Source organism: Mobula hypostoma, chromosome 2 (assembly GCF_963921235.1).
Source record: "Mobula hypostoma chromosome 2, sMobHyp1.1, whole genome shotgun sequence".
NCBI classification, from domain to species: Eukaryota; Metazoa; Chordata; class Chondrichthyes; order Myliobatiformes; family Myliobatidae; genus Mobula; species Mobula hypostoma.
Window position 1 is genome coordinate 176,853,872 of NC_086098.1, and position 15,894 is coordinate 176,869,765.

At 43.6% G+C, this 15,894-nt stretch overlaps 1 protein-coding gene and 1 long non-coding RNA gene across 4 annotated transcripts in view; one reads left to right on the top strand and one right to left on the bottom strand.

Moving 5' to 3' along the window:
* The window catches only part of LOC134342702 (protein phosphatase 1 regulatory inhibitor subunit 16B-like), a 215,146-nt gene that overhangs the window by 195,148 nt on the left and 4,104 nt on the right, over window positions 1-15,894 (top strand). For all 3 annotated transcript variants that reach the window (XM_063041145.1, XM_063041147.1, XM_063041146.1), the window contains exons 9-10: window positions 4,025-4,154; window positions 12,514-12,685. In XM_063041145.1, the coding sequence (XP_062897215.1) occupies window positions 4,025-4,154; window positions 12,514-12,685 (302 nt within the window). The remainder of the gene's footprint in view (window positions 1-4,024; window positions 4,155-12,513; window positions 12,686-15,894) is intronic.
* The window catches only part of LOC134342703 (uncharacterized), a 44,303-nt gene continuing 28,412 nt past the window's right edge, over window positions 4-15,894 (bottom strand). Inside the window, exons 2-3 of the long non-coding RNA XR_010017069.1 lie at window positions 3,214-3,424; window positions 4-2,494 (exon numbers count right to left, since the gene is read on the bottom strand). This is a non-coding gene — a long non-coding RNA (uncharacterized LOC134342703). The remainder of the gene's footprint in view (window positions 2,495-3,213; window positions 3,425-15,894) is intronic.

Here is a 15,894-nt window from a genome sequence, read left to right on the forward strand (position 1 = left end):
AGTCACACCTATTGGAGGGCACCATTTGCCTTGACAGACGAGGGATGCAGAGAGCAGATGTGTCATAAGTTATCTCATTTCCATCAGGTTGCTAGTCAGGAGACAACAAAGCTCCATCTTGTTCAACTTCTGTCTCCCTGGTGGCGCTTGCTGTGGTAACAGTGGAGCTGCAACTGATCATAGCAAACTATTTCTTCCATTGCAACCCATGCAAAATTCAGCAGGTCGGGCAGCATCCAGCAGTTTGTGTGTTTATTCATTTCCATAGATGCTGCCTGACCTGCTGAGTTCCTCCAGCATTTTTTGTGTGTTGCTCTGGATTTCTAGCATCTGCAGAATCTCATGTTTATTATTTCTTACATTGCTTCTCTTCAATCTTTATTGAATATATTATTTATATCAATCTACATTTTTCTGTTTTCAAACTTCAAAGTAAATGTATTAACTAAGTATATATATGTCACCGTATACTACTCTGTGATTAGTTTTCTTGTGGGCATACTCAGTAAATCCAAGAATCATGATGGAATCAATAAAAGATCGCACCCTACAGAGCAGACCAACAACCAGTGTACAAAAGACAGCAAACTGTGCAAAGACAAAAGAAATAATAATAAGTACAGTACTGTGCAAAAGTCTTGGGCACATATATATAGCTAGGGTGCCTAAGACTTTTACACAGTTCTGTATTTGTCACTGTGGAGCAGAGAGTGAATTTGTACATCTGGTGGGAGCAAAGGATGTTGGGAATGGTGAGGGTGGTGTGCTGCACAATCTATGGAGAAAAGTGCAGTCAATGTTTTGGACTGAGACCCTTCATCAGAACAGACTGGGTCTCAGCCCAAAATGTCAACTACTCCCTCTTTTCCACAGATGCTGCCTGGCCTGCTGAGTTCCTCCAGCATTTTGTGTATGTTCCATAGGCTGTGGGAACAGTTCACTGATGTGGCAAGTGAAGTTGAGTGAAATTATTCCCTCTGGTTCAATAGACCAATCTCAATGGTTTCTCACACCCTTGCAAGTGTTACTGAATCTGGTTTTAAAAAAAAAATGGGTTAATGCAGGATTAATACAAATGGATGATTGATGACCCAAGATTAAAAAAAAACATTCCTTATATGTTTATTTCTGCTATTTAATATATCCAGAATTTCCAAGGGGTCTTCCAAAACTCTATATAAGCAGTACATTGGATTAAATTTCACACTTTATACAAAACAGGTTGAACAAATTACTAAGTATATTTTTTCATTTCATGTACATTTGAACACAGCACACATTGTAAAGTTAGTCATGATATATTGATTTTATTACTGTATTGGTTTATTCATATCACACCTACCAAGATTTCTAGTTGGGTGAGATTACGACTAGAGGTCATGGGTTAAGGGTGAAAGATGAAAAGTTTAAGGGGAACGTGAGGGGAAACTGCTTCACTCAGAGCATTGTCTGAGTGTGGAACGAGCTGCCAGTGCAAGTGGTGCATGCAAGCTCCATTTTAACATTTAAGGGAAGTTTGGATAGGTTTGTGGATGGTAGGAGTATGATGGGCTGTGGTCGATGGGAGTAGGCAGTTTAAATGGCCTGTCACAGACTAGATGGGCCAAAGGGCCTGTTTCTGTGCTGTACTTTTCTGTGACTCAGTGGCTATGATACAGCGAAAAGCTTGTTTTGCATATTATACAGTGCATTGAGGTAGAACAAGGTAAAACAGTAACAGGTGTAGCAGTTACAGAGAAAGGGGAATGCAGGTAGCCAATAATAGGTAGATGGCGAGGGCAAGAGTCCACCCCAGGGAACATTCAACAGACTGATAACAGTGGGATAGAAGCTGTCCTTAAGCCTGGTGGGCAGTTTTGAATCTTCTGCCTACTGGAAAAGAGGAGAAGAGAGGATGTCTGGGGTGGGAAGGGTCTGTGATTATGCTGGCTGCTTTACTGGGACAATGAGAAGTGCAGACAGAGTCCATGCAGAGCAGGCTGGTTTCCGTGATGCGATGAGCTGTGTCCACAGCTCTCTGCAGTTTATGTGGTTACATCCAGAGCAGCTGCCACACCAAGCCATTATGCATCCAGACAGGAAATGTGTACTTACAATCGAACATCAATGTGCAACCAACTGACCGATGTATTCAAGCCAAAGAGAGGAGTTCAGGCACTGAATTATTGATTGACGTACAGCAGAACAGGTTTGAGGGATTAAGAGGGATATATTGAGGGATTAAATTGACAGATTAAGGTACCTCCTGTACCTAATAAAGTGGCCACTGAGTGTATATCCGTGGTCTTCTGCTGCTGTAGCCCATCCACTTCAAGATTTGACATGTTGTGCATTCAGAGATTCTCTTCTGCACACCACCGTTGTAACATGTGGCTATTTGAGTTACTGTCACCTTCCTGTCAGCTTGAATGAGACTGACCTCTCTCATTAACCAAGGCATTTTCACCCACAGAACGGTGGCTCATTGGATGTTTTTTGTTTCTCGCACCATTCTCTGTAAACACAAGGGACCGTTGTGTGTGAAAATTGCAGGAGATCAGTAGTTTGTGAGATACTCAAACCCCGCCCCATCTGGCACCAATAACCATTTCACAGTCAAAGTCACTTAGATCACATTTCTTCCCCATTCTGATGTTTGGCCTGAACAACAAGTGAACCACTTCACCATGTCTGCATGTTTTTATGCATTAAGTTGTTGCCACACGATTAGCTGATTAAATATCTGCATTAACAAGCAGGGGTGCAGGTGTACCTAATAAAGTGGCCACTGAGTGTAGTTCCCACCACTTGTGGAGTTTTAATAACCAGCAGTTGAGTTAGTGGAACTCTGATCATCTATGTAACAGAGCAAGTTGTCCTTTATTCTCCAGCCTGTCACTTGGAGATGACACAAAACTTCATCCCAATGTTGGTCTTGAATGACACAGGATTTTGAAGTGACTGCTTCAGTCAGAAATGGATTTCAGAATTGATTAAGGAGAAAGAGCAAATTTACTTTTTCTTTTGACCCTATTTAATAATTTCAACTGTTAATACTTAAAAAAACATACACAAGAAATTGGATTGTTCAGTTAAAAACCAGTTAGCTGATAAAACCCAAAGTTCATAAAAACTAATACTTTCCTGAGTGTAGTGTGGTTTAGAACTGTTATCTGTACTCTAAAATGAATGTTAATGACCAGACCGAGACGAGCCCTCACTGCACTGTCTCACCTGTGAGTATTATTGGAGGATTGCTGGATGAGGATTCTCTGCACTGTATTTGAATTAATATAAATGAGGATACAATAATTCGTCAGTATGAGAAAAGGATGGCTCTGTCCTTTCAACTGCGTGTGATCAAAGGCTTCTACAACATGGCAAAACCGCAAAGGCACATTAGCCTGATCTTTCTGTGGATGATGGTGCTTCTGAGTGTACGTCCCTGAAAGAAAAGGAAAATTATGTATTTACAATGTAAGTATCACAAATTTGGCAAGTCTCAAAGTGTATCTCAGCCAGTTTGTGACTACAGAGATTGACATTCAGCAGAAACAAGAGCTTGGGTTATGCATTTCAATGAGAACTTTATGTTGGTCAAGAGCCCTTAGACCATTACTGCATAAGACGTAGGAGCAGAATTAGGCCATTCGGCCCATCAAGTCTTCTCCTCCATTTAATTATGGCTGATTTATCATTCCTCTCAACCCCATTCTTGTCCTGTAACCTTTGGCGCCCTTACTAATAAAGAACCTATCAGCCTTCACTTTAAATATATCCAATGACTTGACCTCCATGGCTATCTTCATCAGATGCAGCCCTGGAATCATAAGTTGCCTGGGGTCCTGGTTTAATATCTCCTCCAGTAAATGATATTCCTCAGAACTGTAGCAGAGTGTCCACTTGGATTATGTGCCCCGTTCTCTGAGTGGTACTCAAACCAATGACCTGAACTCTCTTGAAAGAAAAGTGGTTCATACTTTGAGCAGTTTGATCCAGCCTGATGGTATACCTGTATGATAAGGATGTTAATTTTCCCTTGCAGATCTGTGTGACGATGAAGAGTCCAGGACTTTGCTACGACAACTCAAACACAAACACGAAAGCATCCAGAAGTCACAGGGAAAGAACAAGTCATCTCTGAGCAGGAGAACATCTAGTGCTGGGAGCCGAGGGTCAGTATACTGAGATGTTTTTATTAGACACCCCCCCCAATCCATATCTGTACATGGAGAGATAACTAAACTGTGCTCTAACTTGCGGGAGACTGGGAATGCAGGGGCTTGGGGGATTTATACTGCTCTCAGAGTCAGAAACACGAGCTTAAAAATGTGAAATTTCACTTTCACTTCAAATCAGTCTTTGGTTTAGGTTGCGTTTCCTTGGAATATTCTCACTCCTGAGATAAACTATTGGTCTATTGGGAGTAGTCTCTGGCTGTGCTGTCACAGTAGTGTAACAGTTGGTATAACATGTTAAAACACCAGTGATCGGGGCTCACTTCACAACCACTGGAAGGACTTTATACCTTCTCCCCATGACTGCATGGGTTTCCTCCAAATTCCCTGGATTTCTCCCACATTCCAAAGATGTACCGCTTAGGGTTAGAAAGTTGTGGGCATGCTACACTGGCACCAGAAGCGTGGCAACACCTGCAGGCTTGCCTTCCCCCGCCCCCAGCACATACCCAGGCTGCGTTGGTCATTGACACGATTCACTGTATGCTTCCATGTTTCGATGTACATGTGACAAATAAAGCTCATCTTTATCTTGATCAAATGCTTTGCAAGTAAGCCAAAGGTACGTTGTTTGTGAAGAGCACGGAACAGTACAGACCAGGAATGGACCCTTCAGCCCACACATTCTGTACTAACCACAATGCCATTTTAAACCAGTCCCCTCTGCCTGCATAATGTCCATGTCCCTCCATTCACTGTCGGTTCATGTGCCTATCTAAATGTTTGTTAAACATTGCAATCACACCGACTTTGCTGCCTCTCCCAGCAACCTTCCACAGTGTAAAGAAAACTTAACTCGTAAATTTCCTTTCATCTTTGCACCTCTCACCTATGCCCTCTTGTATTGGAAAGGCTGTTTGCTAGACAAGATTAAAAACCTGGTCTGTCCATGCTATCTCACTTACTTGGGCCCTTTGCTCCCAGTGGAGCATAGACCATCGATGACCTCCCATCTCCATTGTTCTCTGGGGTCGATGGTACAGTTGGAGCACATCAACGCTTCTGCAGTCCATTGCATCCACTGTACAGGGGATTGGCCTGTACAGCTTCCTCAGAGCCCCGTCGGCCAGCCTTACTCATTTCCACCTCTCACGACAGGGTCATAGGACCATAAGACCATGAGATATAGGAGCAGAATTAGACAATGAAGCCTACTGAGTCTGCGCTAATCCAATATTCCTCTCAGCCCCAGTCTCCTGTCTTCTCCGCATATCCCTTCATGCCTTGACCAATCATGATTCTACCAACCTCTACTTTAAATATACATGAAGACTTGGCCTCCACAGCTGCCTGTGGCAAAGAATTCCACAGATTCACCACTCTCTGGCTAAAGAAATTCCTCTTTATCTCCATTCTAAAAAGATGCCCTTTTATTCTGAGGCTGTGCCCTCTGGTCTTAGATTCCCACATTACATGAAACATTCTCTTCACATCCACTCTATCGAGTCCTTTCACCATTCAATAGGTTTCAATGAGGTCACCCCTCATTCTTCTAAATTACAGTGAATAAAGGCCCAGAGCCATGAAACACTCTTCATCTGACAAGCCATTTAATCCTGGAATCATTTTCATGAGCCTCCTTTGAACCCTCTCCAGTTTTAGCACATCCTTTCTAAGGAGCTTAAAACTGCTCACAATACTCCAAGTGAGGCTTCACCAGTGCTTTATAAAGTCTCAACATTACATTCTTGCTTTTATATTCTAGTCCTCTTGAAATGAATGCTAACATTGCATTTGCCTTCCTCACCACAGACTCAACCTGCAAATAAACATTTAGGGAATCCTGCACAAGAACTCCCAAGTCCTTTAGCGTCTCAGTTTTTTGTACTTCTTCTCCATTTAGAAATTAGTCAACCCTTTCATTTCTTCTACCAAAGTGCGTGACCATATACTTCCCAACATTGTATTTCATGGGCTATTTCTTTGCCCATTCTCCTAATCCAGGGTTTCTCAACCGGTGTTTCGTGGAACCCTGGGGTTCTGTGGGAGATTGCTAGGAGTTCCGCAAGAGATGGTGATTAAATAAAAATAAACATTGTTTTTTGAACTTTGCACAAACCTAGCACTGGCAGTGGTAGGCAGTGACCGAGCAGTCCCATTAGCAATCTCAGCCCAGTACGGCAGTGCGCAGTAGGATCGTGTTTATTTGGGTGTGTCCATTCTCAGTTATATTAATGCGAGATAGGGGAGGCTGTTGATAATTGGTGAGCGCTGTATTGCATGGAAGCTGGGGATGGTAGGCTGATGGTGAGCGCTGTATTGCATGGAAGCTGGGGATGGTAGGCTGATGGTGAGCGCTGTATTGCATGGAGGAGAGGACAGTGGAGTGTTGAGGAGCATGAAGTGTGTTTTCTGAGCATTGAATGGACTTGCCCAACCTGGGCTGTGACTTCAGCCTCTCCTTCCCAAATTACCTCCCCCAACTCCCCCTTACGCACCACCAACTGACTTATGGAAGTGAACAAACTCAATTGGTGTAGTAAAAAGTTGGAGGGAAATGTTTATTCTGAAGGTGTCCCAGTGTGGCGATTTTTGAAGAGGAAATGGAAGAGGAGGATCCTAGGCCTCGGCCTACGGACAATTCTGATAAGGTTAATGATGAAGAATTAAAATCTTCCGAGTCATGTCAGTGCACTAGTGCAACAACGGACACAAAAAGTCTTTTTTTTTAAACAGAACTATAAAAGTTTATTTACACAAAGTACAAACATTATTTACAAGACAGTGAATAAATTCAAATTAAAATATGATTACTACTGTCTATAAAACAGTCAGCTCCTGGGGGGGCCCACCGTTCCCGTAAGTCCCCCACTGAACCCATTGTGACCGCATGCTCCGTCTCCAAGGACAATGGGGCATGAACATATCCTCAGAAGAGGGGCAGGCAGTCGCCCTGGCAGAGCTCTCGGCTTTCTGCTGCCTAGACACATGAATGGCTATCTTGGCGCAAACCCACCAGTACATCCTCCTCACGACCTGCCCCCTCCCGTACTGGGTGCCCCTATATGAGGAGTGCAGGGCTGAATTACAACCAGAACCTGAGTAGCAGCCCCTCCAGATACTCAAACAGAGACTGCAACCCCTCACACTCCATATAAGCGTGGTACACTGACTCCTCCTGGCCCCAGACGGGGTGTCAGTACCTGCTGCACGGTACTGCCCTGTGCAGCACCTTGCACCCCAGGTCCCCAATGTAGAGGGGAAGGACCCCTGCATGAAGAGATTTCCACTGGGGACCTCCCCCGCTGTCAGATGGTAAAACAGACTGCCAAGGCGAGTCTGGTTAGCAGACGAAGGCAAGAAATTGAAAGGTGTGCAAGAGCAGCCCGTACAAGAAACGCTTTGGAGTGTCATGGAAGGGCACGGTGGGCTTCCCTGCGAGACGGCTCACGTTATGTGGGACCCTGTCCTGCATGATATCCCAAGGCCTGGGTCTGATGAGCACCTCCAGCCCATCAGGTGATGATGCAGCCGGAGCCTCTCCAGTTCCCCGAGTCCCCTCAACACCCACCGTAATAGGATTGGGACCAATCCCCCTCGCAGGTAGAGCCGTTCCCCCACCGACGCAGGAGCACCCTGTCTGCAGACGAGGCCCCATACCCTCAACAGCTCTTGGTATAGGTGAGGCAGTTCCCTCAAAGTGGTGCAGCTGATGCTGTCCATTGGAAGCGCTGTATCCCTGGCGGAGAAAGTACGTCGCCAGCACATGCCATCTTGGAGGGTGGTCACTATACGGGTATCTCCGCAGGGTCCTGAGGCGGAGAGCCGTAGTTGGGTGCACACACACACCAATAACTGACCGCCCTCTGTAATCGGAAGACTCAGGACTGCAGTGGAGACCCAGTGCCTCCTGTCGCCCCAGAAGAAGTCCACCAGCCTCTTCTGGGTCCTGGATACAAAAGCAGTGGGTGGGACTAAAGCAGACATCGCACCCTGTAAAAACTCATGTCAGGGGAGTAGCACCCCTGCCTCCCGCAACCCCATATTCACCCCCCCATGGGGGGTAGCACCCCCGCCCCCTGCAACCCCACATTCTCCCCCTCCATGGGAGGTAGCACCCCCACCCCCAGCAACCCCATATCCAACTCCCCCATGGGGGGGTAGCACCCCACCCCCCCCGCAACCCCATATCCACCCCCCCATGGGGGGTAGCACCCCCGCCCTCCGCAACCCCATATCGCCCCCCGCAACCCCATATCCAACCCCCCCACCCCGGTCGACCTCCAAGGGTGTATGTAATACTTTGTTTAGTGATTTTGTCTAATCTGTAAACCAAGTTGGGTATATGCAGAAAATGTGACATTAAAATATGTACTTACATTATATTATATTATCATGTTTATTCTATTACAACTTTAAGCAAGTCTACAAGGAGTTTGGCCTCATCACATAGGACATCAATAGAGTAGCTCCTCAGCAGGTAGCCAGCTAGTTTAAATAATGTTCGCTACGCTAATGAACGAATGACACCTGTTAAACTCACCTCAACATGTCTTTTACATTTTAACCCACCATGGGCAATAGAAAAGTCACTGTTGCAAACAGTGCAGCGAGCAACACTATCATTATTTTTGAGGTCGACTGTAAAGCCCGCCCACCGAGAAAACTGATAGGTCTACTTAGCACAAACAGAGACCAATCAGAATGCTCGCTCTCGCCCTCCCTCTCACTCTCAAAAAAAAAACCATTTCCAGGATATTGTATATAATTTCTTTTTTTTTATAATATTTTATTCATGATTTTCTACAAACTACAGTGTAGAAGAAAAAAAATCAATATTGTATATAATTTCCGGGCATCAGGGAGCCGTTATCAATATGCGAGAGACTCCCGGAACTTCCGGGAGAGGTGGGATGTCTGCTTAGTAATCAGCCGGTACCATATCTTTACAATGAAAGCTACTCATCGATGGGTTTTACATGGACTGGTGATCCAAGTTGTCCTATTCCACCGTGGCAAACAACTTACAAATGTAGCAACACACACAAAATGCTAGAGGAACTCGGCAGGCCAGGCAGTATTTATGGAAAAGAGTAAACAGTCAACGTTTCGGGCCTAGACCCTTCAGCAATGGCTCCAGTAAAACTGAAAAGATACTAACTACAAATTACAGCCATATGACATGTAAAAGTGCTGATTACTTTAAACGACTATTGGAATCTCAAAACAAACAGATTAAAGCATTTGAAAATAAAGTCAGTCAAAGTCAGTAAAAAAAAACTCAGAAAGCAAGTTATTTAGTAGATTTCAGATCAGTTCACTCGAGATTCTCTGAATCTTCTGCTCAGCCTGAGAACTTGACTTGAGAGAAGAGGAACAACTTTGTGAGCTGCACTCTGATCATTCACTCAAGATGAAATTTACTGACCTGCCCCTGGACAAGTTCTGGATTTCTGTGAAAGAAGAGCATCCTGCCATTCATAAGAAAGCAATGAACATTTTGCTGCAGTTTTCAACTTCTTACATGTGTGAGCAAGCTTTTTCTTGTTTAACAAGCATTCAGAGCAAGGATAGAAATCATCTCATTTCAGTTGAAGGTGAAATCCATGCGTGCTTATCTCAAGTTCGACCCAGAATTAAGTTTATTATATTTGCCTTATGAGTTTTTAAAATTTATGAAAGAGAAACAAACAGCAATTTCAGGAAAGGTAAGCTAAGCTTAACTGTTTTTCTTTCAAGAAAGGTTGGCTAAAAATTTATTCTCTACTCAAAAGAGCATTGACAATTATTTTTGGATTATATCTACAACTTACTGAACACACTAGCATACTGTGAGCCCTGCGGGTTTCCTGGTACCTGAGACAGGGCAAAAAGGTTGAGAAAGGCTGTCCTAATCTGTCTAACTCCTTCTGTAGCCTCTCTACTTCCTCAAAACTACCTGTCCCTCCACCTATCTTAATATCATCTGCAAGCTTGACAACCAAGCTATCAATTCCATCATCCAAATCATCGACATATAATGTAAAAAGAATCTGTCCCAACGCAGACCCCTGTGGAACACCACTAGTCGCCAACAGCCAACCAGAAAAGGCTCCCTTTATTCTCAAGTAGGGATGGACTTTAAGAGGCCTCTTATCATTTTACATTCCCTACCCACCATTGAAGACATCTTCGAAAGGCGGTGGCTCAAGAAGATGGCATTCGTCATTAAGGACCCTGCAGCCTTCTCGTTACTGCCATCAGGGAAGAAGTACGGGAGCCTAAAGACACACACTCAACATTTCAGAAACTGGTTTTTCCCCTCAGCAATTAGATTTCCGAGCAGACCAAGAACTCTACCTCACTATTCCTCTTTTGTACTATTTATTAATTAATTTATTTATTTTTATTGTCGTTTACAGTGTTGTGCAAAAGTCTTAGTCACACAATATAACTAGGGTGCCTACACGTTTTACACAGTACTGTGGTAATTTTATGTATTGCACTGTACTGTTACCGCAAAAAAAACTAATTTCATGACATATGTGAATGATCATAAATCTGATTCTGATATGGGTCTCTATTGTGGACTGAGAGTGGGAAGGGGGCAGGGAGAGGGGAATCATCATTGGGAAAAGGGGAAGGGAGAGGTGAGGGAGCGGGAAACACTAGAGAAACATTCTGTAATAATCAATAAACCAATTGTTTAGAATCAGATGACTTTGCCTTTACAAGTTTGCTCCCCGCTCCATGTTGACAAATACAATACTGTGCAAAAGTCTTAGACATTCATTCATTCATTTTCTTATTTTTCTCTTTTCTCTCTCTCATATATATGACTTTTACACAGCACTATTTTATGTCTTGCACTGTACTGCTGCCATAAAACAACAAATTTCTTGACATATATTGGTGACAAAAAGAAACCTGATTTTGATTCTTCTGATATTGACATACGTTTATAGGGTCACCCCTTAGCCTCCGACGCTTCAGAGAAAACAACCCAAGTTTGTCTGTCCTCTCCATACAGCTATTACTCTCAAATCCAGGGAACATCCTGGTGAACATCTCCTGTGAGTTTCATTTTCTAAACATTGCTAGGGCAAAGGTACCTTTTCCTGAACTTCCCACTTGATTGGTTTGTGTCTAACATTCTGAAATAGAAAATATGATGGAAACTGTGGGAGACACTGCAAAGAGTAAAATCGGAATCAGAATCAGAATCAGGTTGAATATCACTGGCATATGCCCGGAAATTTGTTGTCTTTGCGGCAGCTGTACATTGCAATACAAAGTAGAGAAAGAACATGTATTACGGTAAATATATACAGTACACACACACACACACATTATATATATCTATAAATTGTGAGGTAGTTCTCATGGGTTCAATGTCCATTTAGGAATCAGATGGCAGAAGAAAAGAAGCTGTTCCTGAATTGTTGAGTATGTGACTTCAAGCTCCCATACCTCCTTCCTGTTGGTAGCAATGAGGACAAGGCATGGCCTGGGTGATGGGGTTCCTTAATGATCGATGCCACCTTTTTGGGATATCACTGCTTGACGAGGTCCTGGATACTATGGAGACTAGTAACCATGATGAAGCTGACTAGGTTTACAATTCTCTGCAGCTTATTTCGATCCTGTGCAGTAGTCCCCCATACCAGACGTGATGCAGCCAGTTAGAGTGCTCTCCACGGTACATCATGAGGCTAATGGCCTGTGTGTTAATGCAAGAACCAGATTATTCCTGCTGAATGGATTATACTGTCATGTGTTCAAAGTATTAGTGCAGATTGGGATGATCCAGAAGGGAATCTTCGAGTTCACATTCAAAGTCTGAAGTTGAAAGTAAATTTACTACTCTGAGATTTATTTTCTTGCAGGCATTCACAGTAGATCAAAGAAAAACGATAGAATTAATGAAAATAGACACGAAGACTGACAAACAACCAATGTGCAAAATAAGCCAAACTGTACAAATACAAAATAAACAAGTAATCAATTAATCAATAAATCAAAATATTAACACTGAGAACATGAGTTGTAGAGTCCTTGAAACTTGTGGAATCAGTTCAGTGTTGAGGTGAGTGAAGTTATCCACACTGGTTCAAGAGCCTGATGGTTGAAGGGTGATAACTGTTCCTGAAACTGGTGCTGTGAGACCTAAGGCTCCTGTATCTCCTGCCCAATGGTTGTAGTAAAGACACGGCTTGGAAGATGGGGATCATTGATGGATGCTGCTTCCTTGTGGCAACACTCCATGCGTTGGTACCACTATCCTGTTTCCTTTCAGAACAAATCACTTGTGCATGTTGGGGCTGATCCAGGAAAATCTTTGAGCTCACACTGAGACAGCTATCCTGTTTCCTTTCAGAACAGTGGTACGGAGAGCCAGCGTGTGTGACCGGAACAATTTGTACAGGAAGGAATGTGAACAGGAAGCAATAATCTGGCAGCAGATGGATCAGAAGGAAATGGAGAAGGAAGTCGCAAGCAGCGATGCAGAGGATAAAGATTCATCCAAAGATCAGGAGAACATCGGCCTGGTAATGACCTAAATTAAACTGTTCACCTTTGGAGGGGTACACCTTCTGGCCATTTGGCCTCCAGACCTGTTTGTCCAGAGGATCAAGTCAGATCCAATCTTAACCTCAGCTGTTAACCCTTTTCTTCCCAATCCCTACAGCTCATGACTCCAATTTGAATTAAATTCCCTGCCTTGCTCTATTCAACGACAGAGTTTATCCAATAACTTCTTCCAATAGAAAATTACAAAGGTTTATGACTTTCTGAGGGAGCAAAGTCCTTCTCATCTAAATATTAAATGGTTGAAATCTCTTCTGAACATAGAACATAGAACACTACAGTACAGTACAGGCCCTTTGACCCACAATGCTGTGCCAACCTTTTAACCTACTCTCAGATCAATCTAACTCTTTCCTCCCACATAACCCTCCATTTTTCTTTCACCCCGGCTTGCCAATGGCCTTTGAGTGTTACGGACTATCGAAGTCACTTGTTGCATGAAGATATGGGAATTTATTTTCTCATTAAGCCATATCACATGCATTGTCTATATCCATTTTGCATGACCTGGAGTAGCACTGCAATCTCGTTGTCTTGAGCAACGACGGTAAAGTTCTATTCTACTCCACCAATATGCCTACTTAAGAGTCTCTTACTTGCCCCTAGTGTATCTGCCTCTACCACCACCCGCAGCCACGCGTTCCACGCATTCACACTCTCTGTGTAAAAATCCCACCTCTGACATTCCCTCTAGGCTTTCCTCTAAACACCTTAAAGTTATGCCCCCTCATATTAGACCATAAGATGAAGGAGCTGAATTGGGCCATTTGGCCCATTGAGTCTGCTCCACCATTTCATCATGGCTGATCCACTCAGTCCCAATCTCCTGCTTTCCCCCCATATCCCTTCATACCCTGAGTAATCAAGAATCTATAAACCTTTGCCTTAAATATACATAAAGACTTGGCCTCTACAGCAGCCTGTGGCAACTAATTCCACTCTCTGGCTAAAGAAATTCCTCCTCATCTCCATTCCAGAAGGATGCCTCTCTTTGTCCTCTGGTCTTAGACTCCCACGTTACATGAAACATTCTCTCCACATCCACTCTATCAAATCCTTTCACCATTCAGTAGGTTTCAATCAGGTCACCCCTCATTCTCCTAAATTACAGTGAATGCAGGCCCCGAGTTGTCAAACACTCTTCATCTGACAAGCCGTTTGAACCTGGAATCATTTTCATGAATCTTCTTTGAACCCTCTCCAGTTTCAGCACATCCTTTCTAAAATAAGAGGCCCAAATTGGTCATAATACTCCAATTGAGGCCTCACCAGTGCTTTATGAAGTCTCAACATTACATCCTTGCTTTTATATTCTAGTCCTCCTTAAATGATTGCTAACATTGTATTTGCCTTCCCTATCATAGACTCAACATGCAAATTAGCCTTTAGAGAATCCTGCAAAAGCACTCCCAAGTCCCTTTGCACCTCTGTTTTTTGTAAATTAGTCAATCCTTTCATTTCTTCTACCAAAGTGCATGATCATACACTTCCGACAGTGTATTCCATCTGCCACTTCTTTGCCCGTTCTCCTAATCTGTCTATGTCCTTCTGTAGACTCTCTACTTCCTCAAAACTCCTGCCCCTCCACCTCTCTTTGTATTGTCTGTAAACTTTGCAACAAAGCCATCAATTCCATCATCCAAATCATTGACATATGACGTAAAAAGAATCGGCCCCAGCACAGTACCCTGTGGAACACCACTGGTGACTGGCAGCCAGCCAGAAAATCAGGGGTCTTTCCTTGTTCTTGGGCCAGGGATCCACCTCAACTCTGCCTCTGTTTTACAGTAGTGTGCAATTTTACAATCACCTCTCATTCTGCTGTACATACTCAAATGAGTACAGGACCAAGCTCTACAATTTTACCACACTTCACCTTGAGAATCGAACTGGTAAAAAAGTTCTCTCAACTGCTTCCAGTATATCCCTTCTTAAGTAAGGAGACTGAATTTGTACACAATACTCCGTGTGGCTCACCAAAGCCTTCTATAGTTGGAGGCTTGCCTACTGTTGTATTACATCCCTTCCTCAATAAATTGTTGACACGGGAGACAGCAGATATTGCAATCTGCTGGAGGAACTTGGCAGGTCAAGCAGTACCTCTGGGGATGGTGGTGTGAGAAGTAAATGTCAGCTCAAAACATTTAACAGGAACCTGAGCGGGTACTTCTTCACTTAGAGGGTGGTGCAAGTGTGGAACCAGCTGCCAGTGAAAACAGTAGATGTGGGTTCAATTGTAATGCTTAAGAGAAGTTTGAACACAAGAGATTCTGCATATGCTGGAAATCCAGAGTAACACACACACACACACACACACACACACACACACACACACACAAAGTGCTGGAGGAACTCAGCAGGTCAGGCAGCATCTATGGAGAGGAATAGATCGTCGATGTTTTGGGCTGAGCAGTTGCTCTGGACTGGATAGGTACATTGATGGGAGAGGTAAGGAGGGTTATGGGCTGGGTGCAGGTAGATGGAACTAGGCAGAAAATTAGGCTGGCATGGACTAGATGGAACGAAGGGCCTGATTCTGCCACACTCTCATAAATCTTCTCCTTACCCCAGCTTGCTGTAGTACCATATTACATGTGATAATTCCCCACATTCTAGCTTGAATCCAGACCTTGACAGACTTTGGTAGGTTAAAAAAGACCCCCAATTTTCACATGTCTGTGTGTGTGTGTGTGTGTGTGTGTGTGTGTGTGTGTGTGTGTGTATCTGTGTGTAAAACAACAAAGATTTAACAATCAGGAGTAGTAACAAATTTCATGACATGGGCGTTTCTAGAGCCAGGGGGCACAGCCTCAGAATAGATGGCTGTCCCTTCAGAACAGAGATGAAGAGGAATTTCTTTAGCCAGAGGGGGGTGAATCTGTGGAACTCATTGCCACGGATAACTGTGGAGGCCAAGTCATTGGCATATTTAAAGAGGAGGTTGATAGGTTCTTGCTTAGTCGGGGTATCAAAGGTTTTTGGGGTGAAGGCAGGAGAATGGGGTTGAGGTGAAATTAAATCAGCCATGATGAAATGGCAGAGCAGACACAATGGGCTGAATGGCCTAATTCTGCTCCTATGATTTATAGTATTACAGTTATATGTCAGCGGTAATAAACCTGATTCTGATTATTCAAAGGAAACTCAGGAGGGAGGAGATAATCAGCAG